This window comes from Phacochoerus africanus, chromosome 16 (assembly GCF_016906955.1).
Source record: "Phacochoerus africanus isolate WHEZ1 chromosome 16, ROS_Pafr_v1, whole genome shotgun sequence".
Taxonomy (NCBI): domain Eukaryota; kingdom Metazoa; phylum Chordata; class Mammalia; order Artiodactyla; family Suidae; genus Phacochoerus; species Phacochoerus africanus.
In genome coordinates, this window is record NC_062559.1 from 20,657,755 (window position 1) to 20,674,907 (window position 17,153).

A 17,153-nucleotide genomic window follows, 5' to 3' on the forward strand; every position below is an offset into this window, starting at 1 on the left:
GAGTGGGACTGATCTTGATAGGATTCTAAACTTACTGGCTGTGTGTGACTTTGGGCGTGTCACTTAACCTCTCTGTGCTTCAAGTTTCTCTATAAAATAGTGCTAATAATACCCATTCAGCAGAATTACTATAAAGACTACAATAGCAAAATTCCTGTGATCTTCCTGCAATATATTTGGCACTTAGGATGGACAGCGTGGCTATATATATTTCTCTCTGTTGAATAAACTCAGCAGAACTCAGGAAGGATGCTAATAATTATTATACTGTACGCCTACTGGGTTCCAAATACTGTCCTAGAAAGGGCTGTCATTTTCATGGTCTAAATGGGAGTCTTAACTGTTGCTCTTCAGGGGCAAAAGTATTGAGCCCCCAAACATCGTCGTTTACCCGGGTTTTTGGTAAGGACGCGGTGCGACGTCGTCCTGGTCCCTCGCTAGGGCAAAATCAGGCGCCCTCACCAAACCAACATCACTCCTGGGTACCCTATTTTACTTGCTCTGCTCTAGCCGGGAGCGAACAGCTGGAGGCCCAGCTGAGCTGCCTCCCGACCGCCGGCTGAACTAACCCCGCCCACCTCGCGCTCACTGGGGGCGGGGTCTGATGCGTCACGCTGTCGTCACTTCCAGCCGGACCCGGAAGCGCTGTTGACTCGCGGCTAGAGTTAGGAAGTCGGGATGCGGCTAATCTCAGCTTAAACCTTCGGCTGATGGTGCCGGCGGGGCACGGAGCGGCTCTGGGACAGTGGGGCCGACCCCTGGCAGTGTGTTCCTCTGGTGAGCCTTGGTAGTCCGTTCCTCTAGGATAGAACCAGCCCCCACCCTCTTGTCAGGGATCTGGCGGACGCTTCTGCCTGGCTGCCCCGCCGCGCCCCACATTCGGTGTCGAACAGCTGTGAGGAGCAGATGTGCGGCCGGGGCGCTGGGGGGGGGGTGGGCAGTTCTCTCCCTGTCGCTCACAGCCCCCGCCAACATCTTCGTGACCCTCTCCCAGGCTGTCCGAACGCTGACGTAGAGCAAGCCGTCCTGAACCGTCATGGAGAAGTTTGGGATGAATTTTGGGGGCGGCCCGAGCAAGAGGGACCTGCTGGAGACCATTGAGACGCAGAAGAAGCAGCTCCTCCAGTACCAGGCACGTCTCAAGGATGTAGTCCGCGCCTATAAAAGCCTGCTGAAAGAGAAAGAGGCGCTGGAGGCCAGCATTAAGGTGCTGTCGGTATCCCACGAGGCGGATGTGGGCCTTGCAGGCGTCCAGCCTCAAGGCCTCACCTTTCCCGACTCTGTGGATGATCGATGCTCCACTCATAGCGAAGACAGCACTGGGACCGCCACCAGCTTGGATACTGCCGCCAGTCTCACCAGTACCAAGGGTGAGTTTGGGGTTGAAGATGACAGACCGGCCTGTGGACCACCACCTCCAAAGTCCGAGGAGGCCAGCGGGTCAGAGAGCGGCGTTAGCAGTAGCAGTGGGGATGGACCGTCCGGAGGTGGTGAGGTGGACAAACGAGTGCACCAGCTAAAGACTCAGTTGGCTACTTTGACCAGCTCTTTGGCCACAGTCACCCAGGAGAAGTCCCGCATGGAAGCTTCTTATCTGGCTGACAAAAAGAAGATGAAACAGGACCTAGAGGATGCCAGTAAAAAGTTAGAGGAGGAGAGGGGCCGTCTGGAAGGAGAATTGAAGGGGCTGCAGGAGCAGGTAGCAGAAACCAAAGCCCGACTTATCACACAACAGCATGATCGGGCCCAAGAGCAGAGTGACCATGCCCTGATGCTGCGTGAGCTCCAGAAACTGCTGCAGGAGGAGAGGACTCAGCGCCAGGACTTGGAGCTTCGGTTGGAAGAGACTCGAGAAGCTCTGGCTGGACAGGCCTATGCAGCCGGTCAGGTGGAAGGGTTTGAACTGCAGACCAAGCAGCTGACCCGTGAGGTGGAGGAGCTGAAAGGTGAGCTACAGGCTCTTCGAGATGAGAAGAATCGGCCGGACCCCCGACTGCAGGAGCTTCAGGAAGAGGCCGCTTGCCTTAAGAGCCATTTCCAGGCTCAGTTGCAGCAGGAAATGAGGAAGGTAATTATTAGTCATTTAGCCTGGAAAGTATTAGGGCTTTTTTTTTTTTTTTCCTCCTTTGGTAGTTAGAATTAAGTGGCTGCACTGTGGATTTTTTTTTTTTTTTTTTGCTTTTTAGGGCCACACCTGTGGCATATGGAGGTTCCCAGGCTAGGGGTCTAATCAGAGCTACAGCTGCTGGCCACAGCTGCTGGATCCCAGCTGCGTCTGTGACCTACACCACAGCTCACGGCAACGTTGGATCCTTAACCCCCTGAGCAAGGCCAGGGATTGAACCCACATTCTCATTGATCCTAGTAGGGTTCGTTAACTGCTGAGCCGCAAAGGGAACTACATGCACTGTGGATTTTTGATGCCATTCAAAAAGTTTCACTTGTGAGTCCTGGGACATCCTTTTCTGTGTGTGGTTGTGTTTTTCTTTTCCTTTCTTTTTTCTTTTTTTTGGGCTGTGCTCGAGGCATGCAGAGGTTCCTGGGTGAAGGGATCAAACGTGAGCCACAGCAGTGATAATGCTGGATCCTTAACCACTAGGCCACCAGGAAACTCTGTCTGTGTGGTGTTGACAGTATCTGCAGAATGTGCTTCCAACAGGATGTGGAGTTCCTGAGTGTAGGCTGGATTGGAGCCAGATAGCGCTGAGCGTCTGGGCATTGGCATCTTACCAGCTCTGCTCTTTGAAGCAGTGCAGTGGCAGCTGCGCAGTGAAAGATAAGAGTGTAGCAGTGTACAGGTAGCAGTGTATGCCTTTAGGTAGGGTGGCTGAAGGGGGCAAAGGGATTTTTTTCCAGAAGAGATCACCTCTTATATTGCTGGCAGTCAACATTTGCCTTTTCTGGAAAGGTATGCTGTTTTCCAATGTCTCCTTTCAGTGTGGGGAGAAATCCAAGTCAATTTTATTTTATTTTATTTTATTTTGTCTCTCTCTGTTTTTAGGGCCACACCCATGGCATATGGAGGTTCCCAGGTTAGGGGTCCAGTCAGAGCTGTAGCCACCAGCCTATGCCAGGGCCACAGCAGTGTGGGATCTGAGCCGAGTCTGCGACCTACACCACAGCTCACGGCAATGCCGGATCCTTAACCCACTGAGCGAGGCCAGGGATCGAACCTGTGTCCTCATGGATGCCAGTCAGGTTCGTTAACCACTGAGTCACGACAGGAACTCCCCAAGTCAATTTTGAACTTCCAGGAATATTGGAAAAGGAAAAGAATGTCATATGGTTTCTTCATGGGATTTGGGGAAGCACACTTTGTGCGAGCTTGGCCTATGGGAGGAGAAAGCAGAAACAATAAGCAAGACAACAGCAGATCTACGAAGGTCCTTACTATTGTTTAGAACAATGTGTGTCTGGGAGCAGACCCCAAGCAGGTTATAGGAACTTGGGTTAGCTCCCAAATGAGAAGAAAACTTCCCAGTTCCCATTTTATCAGGCCACCCCCATCCCGTGACCCTTCTGCAGAACCTTCTCTTGCCTTCCCAGAGTTTGCCATCAGGCCTTGTGGCTTCTTTGGATGCACTTCCACCTGTTCCCTTGTTTTCCAGACAGCCCTGGCCGAGGATCAGCTCCGCCAGCAATCGCAGGTGGAAGAGCAGAGGGTGGCAGCCCTGGAAAATCAAATATCCGAGGTGTCAGAACTGCTGGGCACCTATGAGAAAGCCAAGCAAAAGGACCAGCTGACCATCCAGAAGCTGAAGGAGCGCATTCTGCAGCTGGACCTGGAGAACAGGACGCTGGCGCTGGCGGCCTCCAGCCGGTCCCCTCTGGACAGCCATGGAGAGGAGTCCAGTCTGGATGTCAATGTCCTGAAGGACAAGATGGAGAAGCTGAAGAGGCTGCTGCAGGTCGCAGCCCGGAAGAGCCAGGTGGCCTTGGACGTGGAGAAGCTCTGCGACCTGGAGATGATGCCCAGCTCGGAGGCTGCCGACGGGGAGAAGGCTACGGTGCTCTACTACCAGCAGGAGCTGAAACAGCTGAAGGAGGAGTTTGAGAGGTACAAGATGCGGGCTCAGGTCGTCCTCAAGAGCAAGAACACCAAAGACGGGAACCTGGGCAAGGAGCTGGAGGAAGCCCAGGAGCAGCTGGCCGAGCTGAAGGAGAAGTACATCTCGCTGCGGCTGTCGTGTGAGGAGCTCGAGCGCCAGCACCAGCAGGAAGCCGAGGGTTGGAAGCAGGAGCTGGCCCGGCTGCAGCACACCCACCGGCAGGAGCTGGAGCGGAGCCAGCTGGACTTCAGGGACCGCACGCTCAAGCTGGAGGAGGAGCTGCACAAGCAGCGGGACCGCGCCCTGGCTGTGCTGGCCGAGAAGGACCTGGAGTTGGAGCAGCTGCGTTCCGTGGCCTTGTCCTCCGGGCTGCCGGGACGCAGAAGCCCCGTGGGTGGCTCGGGGCCTGGAGACCCCGCCGACACATCTTCCCCGGACAGCCTGACGCAAGCCCTGCAACTTGCTGCCGCCAGCGAGCCCACTTTCTTCCTGTACGCCGAGCAGTTGGCTCGCAAGGAGGTGGAGATCACATCGCTGAGGAAGCAGAGACACCGGCTGGAGGTGGAGGTGCATCAGCTGCAGGATCGGCTGCTGGAGGAGGGGGAGCGGCATCGAGAGGAGGTGGGAGCCCTGCAGAGCCACATTGAAAAGAACATCAGGGACCAGAGCCGGGAGGGGGCCAACCTGGAGTACCTCAAGAACATCATCTACCGCTTCCTGACCTTGCCCGACGCCCTGGGCCGCCAGCAGACGCTCACAGCCATCCTCACTATCTTGCACTTCAGTCCCGAGGAGAAGCAAGTCATTATGCGGCTCCCGGCCGCGGGTAGTTGGTGGCCTTCTGGCAAGAGATGATGCCACTTTCACAAACTCCTCACAATGTCTGTGCCTCTTCTGTGGGGAGGGACAGGATCTGGTGTCTCCTGCCTCTTCTCTTAGATGATCGCTCATTTCTTCTCTGTGTTGAACTGGGAGGAATCCTTGAGGTGGGCTGGGATTTTTCCGCAAGATGCCACTAAGGCCGTTTTATCCTTGGGCCCTAGAGAGGCTGAAGGTGTTGGGACAGCATCTTCGGGTGGTATGTGTGCTGGGGAGGAGGGGGAAGGGGTTAGGATGGAGAGGTGCAAAAAAGTTGAAGACGTGAGAGCATTGAGAGTCTTTTAAATTTTAAAATCGGTTTTTTGTGGGGTTTTGTTTTTTGTTTTGGTTTTAATATCATACTCCTAGCTCAGAGCTTGGAGTACATGTGACTCCAAAGGGAGTTCAGTTACTTTCTAAACGTGCACAGGGACCAGATATTTACTCCATCTCATCACGGTCTTGAGCCTGGTTCACTGCTGCCCCAATTCTCTGGGGACGTAAATCCGGGCTGGAGAGGGACCGGGAAGTTTGAAATTGCGACATATTCTCCCCTAGCCCAGAGGGCAAAGGAATAGTTCATCCTGTAACTGTAGAGCTTGGGCTAGTTAGGGCTGGCTACGACCTAATCGGAGTGGACAGAACACACCACTTGTGACCATCCTGGACAGAGCTCTGAGCCCCAGTGGGGTCGTAGGGATTTGCCGAGTGACCTGCTTTTGGCCTGGATAGGGTTGTAATAGACCTCTCTCGCTTGTCCCTGCCTTAGCCTGTCTGCCCAAGGTTGGCCTGAGATTGTGAGTGAATGACTTGCTGTCTTTTCCCCAATACTGGACTTCCATTAAGACCAAAAAAAAAAAAAAAAAAGAAAAGAAATTCTAACTGCTTCCAGAAAGGGTCTAATGACCAGGAAGCTCCGCTCCCGCCTGGATGCAAGGACTCGGCTCAGACATTTACATCCCCCTCCCCCAGCTGGTTCTGCCTTTGCAGGGACAGGGAAGAAGGGGATGAGTTGCTGCAGAGGATTCCGGAAGGTTGCTCTGACCCTCATAGGAAGTGGTGGAAGTTCAGCTGAGGCCAGGCTGGGGTACTTGCTGCTCCGTTGAGAGCATTCTGGCTAAATCTCCCTGTCCCTGCAGCCAGGGTATTTGCATTCTTGTCACCAGGGTACTTTGCTCCCTCAGGGAGGTAATAAGAGTTTCACAAGCCTGACCTGCCCCGCTCGTTACTGCTTAAAGGAGGGTTGCAGAAAGTTGGGCTCAGACAGTGTCACTTCCCTAGTCCTTGCTTTCATCATCTTTTCTTGCTGGTTGTGGAGATATTTAGACCCTAAAGACCAAAGCTTTGCCACTGACTGGACTAATGTGTCTTTCTGTTATTTCACCACAGTGATCTGTTTCATAAGGGTTTGGGGTACAGGATACTTTAATTAAATGTTCTGGTTGGAGAGTTCCCGCTGTGACACAGTGGGTTAAGAATCTGACTGCAGTGGCTCGGGTTGCTGCAGAGGTGCAGGTTCAATCCCTGACCTGACCGCGATGGGTTAAGGATTCAGCCTTGCTGCACCTCTGGCTCGGATTCAGTCCCTGGCACGGGAATTTCCACATGCCAGCAGGTGTGGCCTTAAAAAAAAGAGAGAAGATGTTCTGGTTGAGAGGCTGAGTGACTTGGTCTCTTTACTGTAAGCAGACTTAATGGAACAGAAGTGATGTGTTCAAGTGATAATACCGTCAACCGCAGAATCATTAAACCTGGCCAACTTGACCTGCGTGCTTCCTTAATGGTCTGTGTATGTCTGGACACAGAGAGTGTGAATGGGAATGGACATGAAAAGGATGTAAGTGATATTTCTTTCTATTCATCCGCGAGCTTGGATGTGGGGCGCAGTACCTCACATGCTTGAACTGCCTCAGTTACAGCACAGATTTTTTTTAGCCTGGAATTGTGTGTAGGCAGCTACACTGGAAAAATCTTTCTCGTGGGCTTAGTGGGCGGGCTTGAAACGTCCATAATTACTATTTTAAACTTTAGAAGTAATGTGTTTATGGGCGCTTTATTATACTTCAAGTCAGGATTCATGGTGTCCTAGAAAAGTTTCTCAGGATGTCTAGCTACACTAGGTGGTAGGGATCATTCTCTCCCAATTTTCTCACCCAATTCCCTTCAATGTAGGATGAATTATGATTGTTGGTATTTCCCGGTGGTTTTGGACAGACGAGGAAGATCCATAGTCACAGCTGCTTTCTCAAGACTCATTATTCTGTGACTTCTGAGAAGATTTTAAACAAGCAAAGGAGCAAGTCAACGTCTGATGAATAGTTTTAAGTATTGATATACATAAGGCTGCAAATGCTCCCAATGGAAAGGAAAAGACTTGGTCCCTTCCTACCCTTAAGGGTACCACTTCCTTGTCTCCCTACCCTTTCCCTCCAAATAATTTTTCTGGTTATTTGACTAGTTTGCTTGTGCTCGGTACTCTAAGAAAGGAAAGGGAAAGAGACAGAGAAGGTGGCGGGGGGTGGGGGTGGGGGAAGGGTAGAATGTAGACCCAGGAAAGTAAATTTTGCTTGGGCCCTGGTCCGAGACTGTCAGAAAGTGCCTGGCGTGTGCCATAAGGTAACGAGAATGAACTGTGCCTGTTTACTACCAGGCAAGTCAGGAAAATCGCTGAGAAGAAGAAGAGATGGAGGGAGAAAAGGACGAGAAGGCAAGGTGATAACTTGCTCTGTTTGAGTGGGTTTCTGTGGTCCTTTTTCTCCCCATCCTCTTGGGTACCTCCCATCTGGGGCCTATGCGTCCATCAGGGCTGTACCCTTGATGTTGCAAAGTCCCCGTCTGTGACCCAGAGCTCTGAGGCTCTCTGCTTTGCCCTTCAAAGCCGCGGCTACAAGGTTGTTTTTGGCAACTTGCCGAGCGTGCCAGCACCGTGTTGAGCCATTGACACTCATTCTGTCATTTACTCTCACAGCTGTTGTTATCCCGCGTTGCACAGGTGAGGAAACGAAGGCCGAGAGGTTAGGTTTGCCCCAGATCGTGTAACTAGTACACGTCCGAACCAGGTCTGATGAACCCCAAAGCCTGCTTAATTGGGGTGTGCGCCTGTCTTCTTTGGGCTTGGGAGGGTCAGGGCCTGTCTCCATAGATGGTCAAAAGGCCTGGAGAGACTCATCTCTCAGGTGAACTGGGCTTGTTCAAGTGGAGAGAAAGTCTTCAGCTCTGAGTTGCAGCCGAAGTTGCTACTCTGTAGAACTGAGCAGGCAACACTGGTTCTCCGTAAGAGCCCTCAGGCTGCTCTGGCGCCCAGGTTCTAGATGACTGTGGATTTTAGAATCGGGATCATTCTAACAAAATGAGAGGAGGTGTTAGCTCTGGCTTATGGGTGCCAACCGTAACCTCCAGCAAAACTGGGAAATAGCTCTGGGACTTGGATAGAGTACCCTAGTGAGCGGGTCACTTTGCCCAACCATCAGCTGTCTCTACTTCCTCCCCTCCGCCCTCTTTCCCTGCCTTGCCCAGGCACCCTGCCTACCTCAGGTTGATAGTTTTTGGAGCAAGGTATTAGCTTCAAACATTCTGGGTTGAAATCTCAGTCCAGGCTCCCGCCAACTGTGTAACCTTGATAAATTATGTAATCTCTCTGAATTTAATTTTCATATAATGAGAATAATAATACCTGTTTCAGCATTATATTTTCAGGTGAAAAAAGAAATTAAGTACATGAAGGACCAGCACAGTATATGAAACAAAGTAGGTGTGAAACCATATTCGTTCCCCCCCCCCCTCCACCGCCAAGAGTTGGCAGAATCTGGGAGTTCCCTGGTGGTCTAGTGGCTAGGATGCCACACTTTCACCACTGTGGCCCAGGTTCAATCCCTGGCCTGGGAACTGAGATCCCACATCAAATCAAGCCACGCCATGGCTGAAAACAAACAAAATTAGATGTTATACTGAACTCTTGTGGATTTAAGTCCAGTGTTTCTTAGCCACAAAGGTTGCTGTAAACAAAAGGAAAATAACGACTGTCTTTTTATCCAGTGCCTGCTGAGCAGCTGACAGAGAGCATTTTCCCTCCGTTATTTTACTTCATCCTCACAAGGCTCTTGTAAAGCGTATCTGTTTTGCAAAAGAGGAAACGGAGGCTTGGCAGGATGAATTACCCAAAGCCCAGAGCCAGGGATGGTGGCACCCGGATTCAAACCCATTTATCTGAACTGGGTGGCCCAGCTCTTTCTGCTCTCAGTGCTGTCTCCCAGCAGAGGGCAACAATCCCGAGAGCACGCGAGGCTCTCTGGGGACCTCTGGGGGCTGTGTTGCAGGCATGGGCTGGTGAGGAAGGGGTCCTTGTCCAGGTGGTCCTCTCTTCAGAGGCAGCCACCTGCCTTACGATTTCTCTGAAGCTTCATTCTTGCGTTAACAGCGGAGGGCCTTCACACCGCGGGTTGTGAAATGGACTCTTGTTACCAGCCAGTTTTATGTGAGTTTGAGTAGGGCCAGCCTGCTTTTTCCTGGGACCCGGATCTCCTGAATCCCCTAACTATCAAAGGTCCTGACCAACCTCGGGAGCCCAGAAGAGTGAAGGCCACCTGGAAGCCGATGACCGTCATGAGGAGGTAAACCTTGTCCCTGACCTCAGCCAGGAGACCATCTCTGGCTCAGTGTAAATGGTCCATCCCCTGTGGGCTGCTGCTGAAGAACCAAGTGCTCCCTTTTCATGTCTGAGAGAATGAATCTGAAGCCTGGTACCATTTTACACGAAGGAGGTTTTTTGTTTTGCATGGCCACTCCTGCAGCATATGGAAGTTCCCGGGCCAGGGATAGAACCCGCTCCTCCACAGCGACCCGAGCCACTGCAGTCAGATTCTTAACCCACTGTGCCACAGTGAGAACTCCGTGAATGAGTTTTTTTTGTTTGGTTTTTTTTGTTTTTGTTTTTTTGTCTTTTTGCCATTTCTTGGGCCGCTCCCTCGGCATATGGAAGTTCCCAGGCTAGGGGTCGTATCGGAGCTGTAGCCGCCCGCCTACGCCAGAGCCACAGCAACTCGAGATCCGAGCTGCATCTGCAACCTACACCACAGCTCACGGCAACGCCGGATCTTTAACCCACTAAGCAAGGGCAGGGATCGAACCCGCAACCTCATGGTTCCTAGTTGGATTCGTTAACCACTGCGCCATGACGGGAACTCCCGTGAATGAGTTTTTAAATGCAGATTACATGCACATTTTTGGTTAGCTAAGACTGTGCTGTCCATATAGTCAAAATATTTGGGGGGTTAGTATTTATAGGAGGGTCCATTGTCTTTCCCTTAGTTTTTAGTAATCAGGTTTTAAAAAAGAAGCCTCAGCCTGGGGAATTTCATGCCCCTTTGAGTGGGCATCCTTTCCCTGGCATCCCGTATAGTCCATCCTGTATCTGTCTACCTTGGAGCCTTAGCCAGCTGAGAGGAGACTGAAGCAGTCTGGTGGCCAGGCTTGTGTTGGTTTTAAATACCTGCATTGGGCCATCTGGTCAGTCTACATTTCCCAGCCTAGGATCCTCAGGCACACTGTTTTTCCACCTTTAAAATCCCTCCCCCATTCCATCCCAGCCCTCTGCAGTGTGGTCCTGTCCTTTCAGATTCAGCCAAAACATCACTCCCTCCATGCTGATTTTTCTGATACCTGGGGTGCTCTGGTACTTCTGTAAGGTCCTTCAGCACTTTGTTCATACAACCTTGGACACAGTCATTCCTTGTACTTTCATTTTTAAATTTACATCTCTCTAAATCCTTGACCATAAACCCTTCAAGGTCATGTCCCAGGCCCCATTCATCTTTGCACTTTCAGGACTTTTCATACCTTGGTACATAATAAATGCTCAATAAACAGCTGAATGAATGAACGAGAGACTGACAAGTCCTGTACATTCAGAACGAGAGATTTAATTGTTGCCGGTATTGCTTTCAACCACTGTGCTGTTTTCCTGGTAGTTTTGACTTTGGTCATTTTAGTGGATGTTCTTTTTCTCTAGGTCTCTGGGAATATGACTAGAATTGACTTGAGGTAAATTAGCTTCCTTTGGCTTTCGGAGGAGTTGGGGAGCTCTAGTCCTGGTCCCATCAGAGAATTCGCAGAGCTCTGAGGAAGATCGTGAGAAAAGGAGGATATAGGATGTGTCAAGTGCCCTCAGGCTCAGATGCTGAGCCAAACTTTGGGCCTCAGGTCTTACTGCTGATGAGGACCCAGCAGGAAGCTTCTGGCAGTGTGTCCCTATATTTAAGGGACCCCTTTGCTTGAGGGGTTTGTGGAGTAGGCACCTCCATTACCTTATCTCTCAAGGGGTCTAGGGGGCTTGCTTTCTTCTACCCACATATCCTTGTATGGTTGTGGCAAGTTCTTGGCAAATGAAACTTTTCGTTTGTTTTTTCTCTGCTGCCTAGGTTTAGTGATAAAAAGTTGATTTCTTTCTGTGAGTTGACACTTGGTCCTTCAGAGCAGCACTCAACTTCTGGAGAGGGGCTTACCAAGATATGCTTGTCTGGTAGGAGGTAAAAGTCAGAAGTGGCACCATCTCTCCCTTGAAATTTTACCAGGGAGCTTTCTAGGAGCCTCTCCGGCACCTTGGTCAACACTTTTGCATGGCTGGTGGTCAGAGTCCGTGAGTCCCACGGGTATGAAAGGAAACAATTCTCGACATTAATGAACCATACTCTGGGGACACGTGGGGCCAGAATCACTCACTTTAGCACTCCTGGGTCATTCAGCTGTCAGATGATTCAGGCCATGGCTGGATGCTGTATAAGCCACAAAGGTGACTCTTGAGATCTTCCCAAGTTTTGGTGGAAAATTTGGCCAGGAGGCCTAGGGAGTTAGAACCTGATCCAGCCGTTAGCATGGGTTCACTAGCCACCTCTCCTTCACTCCATTTCAGCCTTGTTGCTTCTCCAATAAAGATGATTCCTGCCCTAAAGTTGCTTACAGTCTATCAGGGTTCACAGCATGTCCATTGCCAGGAAGGCTCTGGACACCAAGACAGTGGGTTATGATCACAAAGAGTCAGGCAGTGATCCAGGGTGATGAAGGAAGGCTTCAGGAACACGAGCCTGGCCATGAGCAATGATCTGACCTTTGTCAGGGGCCTTAGGTGGGCAAGTGCATCCTACACAGGAGAAAAGCATGGACCGAAGGCCTGGATTATGCAGGTCCATCATAGCATTTATGGAATCCCAGAATGTCTGATCTGAAAGGGATATTGGAGCTTGTTTGGCATGTTGCTCCTTTAGCAGAAGAGGAAACCAAGACCCACACAGGACAAATCGGCTCAATCACAAGTTGTAGCTTAAGAACGAAGTAGAGGCTTTTGTCCAGGATAGTGGCTGATGGGTAGTGATTGGACAGCAGGCAGAGTGGGGCATTGGAGGCATGGTGGCTTTGCTCAGTATGGGTCTGGGCGAGCACAGCAGCAGCAGACACTGAGGGCGGGTTTCTTAAAGAGATCCAGGAGAGGGAGAGATCCAGGAGGATGGTGCTGTTGATTTAGCCAACTGAGGAAAACTTACCCAGTAACTCCCACCCATGGGTGCTAATGTTTATGGACCTATATTTTAACCCACTTGTAGCAGAAGTCTGAAACATTCAGCTTATATCACTGTTTATTCATCAGTTCAACAAACATGTAGTTGTCTTTACCCCAGGCACTGGGCTGGGCACTAGAAATATACTCCACCAGAGTTCCCTTATGGCTCAGTGGGTTAAGGATCTGGGGTTGCCACTGCTGCAGCTCCGGTAGCTGCTGAGGCTCAGATTCAGTCCCTGGCCTGGGAACTTCCGCATGCTGTGGGCACGGATGTGAAAACAAAAAAACGAGATGCTGACTCTGTCATTATCTGTCTCTGGGACCTTCTTTGTGACTCATTGTTTTTAATCTGTCAAAAAGGGAAGCAGTGCGTTTATATAGCTTCTCAAAGTTACTGTGATGACTTGTTTATTGATTAAATCAAACAATGTACTGAAAGTTCTTAGAAAAGCATAAAGTACTATAAAGTGTAATTCTTTTTATTATTTATTTATTTTTTTGGTCTTTTTGTCTCTTTAGGGCTGCACCAGAGGCATATGGAGGTTCTCAGGCTAGGGATCCTAACGGGAGCTGTAGCCGCCGGCCTATGCTAGAGCCACAGCAACATGGGCTCCAAGCCGCGTCTGCGACCTACACCACAGCTCATGGCGATGCTGGATCCTTAACCTGCTGAGCAAGGCCAGGGATCGAACCTGCGTCCTCATGGATGCTAGTCAGGTTTGTTAACTGCTGAGCCCCACGACGGGAACTCCTAAAGTGTAATTCTTGTTAATGTCTGACATAACACATAGTAGACAATATAGTACAATGATCGATTACTTGTGTTTTGGTGAACTGTCACCTAACCCCCACCATGGCTCCCCTATCCCACTGTCTTCTTAAGAAGTAGATTCATACTTTTAAAAGGATGAGGTGGGGAAAAATATTTGTATTGACTTTTTATTGCTGCCATGACAAATTACCATAAACTTGGTGACTTTAAAACAACACAGATCAATCATCCTACAATTCTGGAGGTCAGATGTCTGAAAGTGGGTCTCATTGGGCTGAAATCAAGGTGTCAGCATAGCCATGTTCCATTCTGGAGGTTCAGCGGGAGAAGCCATGGGCTTGTCTTTTTCCTCATCTAGAGGCTGCCTGCCTTCCTTTTCTCACAGTCCTCCTCCTCCTCCTCCGTCTTCATAGTTAGTGGTGTTAGATCTCTTGGCCTTTCTCCCCTAACTCTCTTCTTCCCTCCACTCTTAAGGACCCTTGTGATTGCATTAGACCCACCCGGATAATCCGGGATAATCTCCCTATTTCAAGGTCAGTCAATTAGCAGCTTTATTTCCCCTTTGCCATGTAACCTGTTCTGGAGATTAGGATGTGAACATCTGTTGGGGGATAGTATTCTGCCTACTGGTATGACATATTCTGTAAATTTTTTTTTTTAATCTAGAAACAACTTTGGCAAAAGTGAAAATAGAAAATCAAAATTCCTCCTAACTTGTTGGTAATGAGGGCTTCCAATACTTCTAGATAATTCCTGGCAATATTCTTTTTCATGGGAAACCAGCAACACCTAGTGTCTCTTCAAATAAATTTCAACCAAAAACAAAGTGTCCTGTAATTAAAGTGGTAGAATAGAAAGTGCAGCTCACTGCACTGATGACGGAAAAAGGTAATTCTCACTAATAGAGGGAGAAGCTGGTCGTTCTCTCTTCTATGCGTTGTCCTTTGGACTGTGTGAGTCCCGACACCCATACATCCATCTAGAAGTATTTAAATTAATTCTCTTTGGGGCATGTCACCATACTGGGCTCTGTGATTGAGGCAGGAAAATAAGAACATGATCCTTATCTTCAAACTGCACCCAGTCTTATTGGGCAGACAAAACCCACCCTGGTCATGAAAGCATATATACCCATTTACAAAATACTGAAGACCTAATGGCCAAGTGTACCAGTTATATAGGCTCAGTTGTACATACATCAAACCCCCCAAAGAACACTGACTTAAACAGAGAGGTTTATTTATTGCTCTTGTGAAAGAATTGGTACAGCCGTGGTTGGGCAGTTCTTAAGTCTACTCCTAGGTGTATACAAGAGAATTGAAAACATAGTTCTGTAGAAAAACTTGTGCAGTAATGTTCGTGATAGCATTCTTCATAATAGAAAGTGGAAACAACATGAATGTCCATCAGCAGATAAATGGATAGACAAAATGTGCTATATCCACACAATGGAATTATTCAGTCATAAAAATGAATGAAGTACTGAAAAGCATGGAAGAACCTGGAAAATATTAAGAAATAAGCCAGATACAAAAAGCCACATATTGTATGATTCTTTTTATTTTCCGGAATAGGTAAATCCATAGACAGAAAGCAGATTAGTGGTTGCCAGGGCATGGGGAGGAAAGGGTGGGAGTGACTGCTAAGGGGTACAGTGTTTATTTAGGGGGTGATAGAAATGTTCTAGAATTATATAGCGGTGATAATTAAACAACTTTGCCAACATACTGAAAACCCTAAAGACCACTGACTTCTACACTTTAAACGGGTGAATTGTTTTGTCTCAGTAAAGTTACTGAAAAATACTAGGTGGGTCGGATTTCCCATTGTGGTACAGCAGAAACGAATCCGACTAGTATCCATGAGGATACAGCTTCCATCCCTGGCCTTGCTCAGTGGGTTGAGGATCCAGTGTTGTTGTGAACTGTAGTGTAGGTCGCAGACACGGCTTGGATCCTGCATTGCTGTCGATGTGGCATAGGCAGGCAGGTGTAGGTCTATTTTGACCCCTAATCTGGGAACTTCCCTATGCTGTGGGTGTGGCCCTATTAAAAAAAAAAAAAAGATGGAAAAAGTGCTTCCTATTAGTACTGTTACTTTCTGTTTTTTCCCTCCTTTGCCCCAGTTGCTTCTCCAGGGCTCAGAGTGGTTACCTCTTTCTTTGCCGTGTATTAGCTCTCCTTCCTCTCCCCCTCCCCTACTAGAATCAGCAGAATGTTCACCGCGTGAGCCTGACCTGGCCCCTGCTCCACATAAGGAGCCAGATGACCGTTCTGTTCCCTATGGAGATACAATGGAGAATGTTGATGGGAAGAGGATGGAATAGAATCCCCGCCCCTGCTTCCTGAAGGTGTCTGCACATGACAGGTGCCTCTGGTTCTGGGGAACAAATGTCTTTATGGTTCCCTGGCCCTGATGGCACAGGGGAGGGGCTCTGTGAGCTGGCTACATCCCTGTGGCCCACCACACAGTCTACCCACCTGGAGGATGAGGAATCTTGGGCTCGAACACTAGAAGCTGCCTGTGCCCTTGCTCCCCATGGGAGATGGGAACGAGCAGTGTCTGTCTCTGCCCGCTGGCTGGCCTTGCTCGGGACCCTCAGGCTGCTCACTTTCCCTCCTCTTCCACCGAGAGAGCAGTTCCTCATAACATGTACTCTGATTATTTCTATCACAGCTGTGTGGCTTTATTCATTAACATTTTTTTACATTAAAAAAATTGTTATCGTTGATGTACAGTGCTGTGCCAATATCTCATGTACATCAGGGTGACCCAGTCATTCGTACATATACAGATTCTTCTTCTCATATCATCCCCCATCATGTATCCAAGAGACTGGACACAGCGCCCTGTGCTATACAGCAGAACCTCATTGCCTATCCTTTCTAAATGTGATAGTTTGCCTCGACTGACCACAAACTCTCCATCCATCCCACTCCTTCTCCCACCCGCTTGGCAACCACACGTCTGTTCTCTATGTGAGTCTGTTTCTGTTCTGTAGATAGGTTCATTTGTGCCTATTAGATTCCACATATATGTGATATCCTAAGGTATTTGTCAGAGTTCCCCTTGTGGTGCATTGGAAATGAATCCAACTAGGAACCATGAGTTTGCAGGTTCAATCCCTGGCCTCGCTCAGTGGGTTAAGGATCTGGTGTTGGCATGAGCTGTGGTGTAGGTCAGATGCACGGCTCAGATCTGGCATTGCTGTGGCTGAGGCGTAGACTGGCAGCTGTAGCTCCAATTAGACCCCTAGCCTGGGAACCTCCATGTGCCATGTATGCAGCCCAAAAAAGCAAAAAAAAAAAAAAAGGTATTTGTCTTTCTCTTTTTGACTTACCTCACTTAGTATGAGACTCTCTAATTGCAATCATGTTTCTGCAAATGACATTATTTCATTTTTTATGGCTGAGTAGTATTCCATTGTATATATGTAACACATCTTAATCCATATGTCAAAAAAAAATTAATTTTAATTGAAGTGTAGTTGATTTGTAGTGTATTAATTTCTGCTGTAGAGCAAAGTGATTCAGTTATACCTATATATACACTGTCTATTAAAAATTTTCTTTTCCATTATGGTTTCTCACAGGACATTGAATATAGTTCCCTGTGCGATGCAGTAGGACCTTGTTTATCCCTCCTTAGCTTACATCTACTAACCCCCCCCCAACCCCTGCTCCCCCAGGTCCCTCTCCCTTGGCAACTACAAGTCTGTTCTCCTTGTGTCTGAGTCTGTGTGGCTTTATTCTTGGTCCGTTCCCTTTTCCTCTTCTTGTGCTGTACAAACGAAGGTACTGTTTCTTTCAGGACAAGAAAGAAACTTACTACTCACCACTGTAAGAGTTGTTTTACTTTTTTTTTTTTGTCTTTTTGCCATTTCTTGGGCTGCTCCCACGGCATATGGAGGTTCCCAGGCTAG

The 17,153-nt window shown here is 49.0% G+C and overlaps 1 protein-coding gene across 2 annotated transcripts; it reads left to right on the forward strand.

Annotated features, from left to right (window-relative positions):
- The first annotated feature begins 641 nt into the window (after positions 1–641).
- GCC1 (GRIP and coiled-coil domain containing 1) lies at positions 642–6,671 on the forward strand. Of its 2 annotated transcripts, XM_047763403.1 has the most exons (3): positions 642–777; positions 995–2,068; positions 3,609–6,671. In XM_047763403.1, exons 2-3 carry the CDS (start codon positions 1,037–1,039, stop codon positions 4,902–4,904), a joined length of 2,328 nt encoding a protein of 775 aa, XP_047619359.1. In that variant the 5' UTR covers positions 642–777; positions 995–1,036; the 3' UTR covers positions 4,905–6,671. The 2 variants fall into 2 exon arrangements, with proteins under 2 accessions (XP_047619359.1, XP_047619358.1); XM_047763402.1 differs by having other exon boundaries at positions 642–2,068.
- The last annotated feature ends 10,482 nt before the right edge of the window (positions 6,672–17,153 follow it).

Bases quoted from the DNA above. Each gene is read 5' to 3' on its own strand.
- GCC1 (XM_047763402.1), top strand. From the start codon at position 1,037: ATGGAGAAGTTTGGGATGAATTTTGGGGGCGGCCCGAGCAAGAGGGAC. The intron at 2,069-3,608 runs GTAATTATTAGT...CTTGTTTTCCAG, and splicing joins TGCAGCAGGAAATGAGGAAG to ACAGCCCTGGCCGAGGATCA.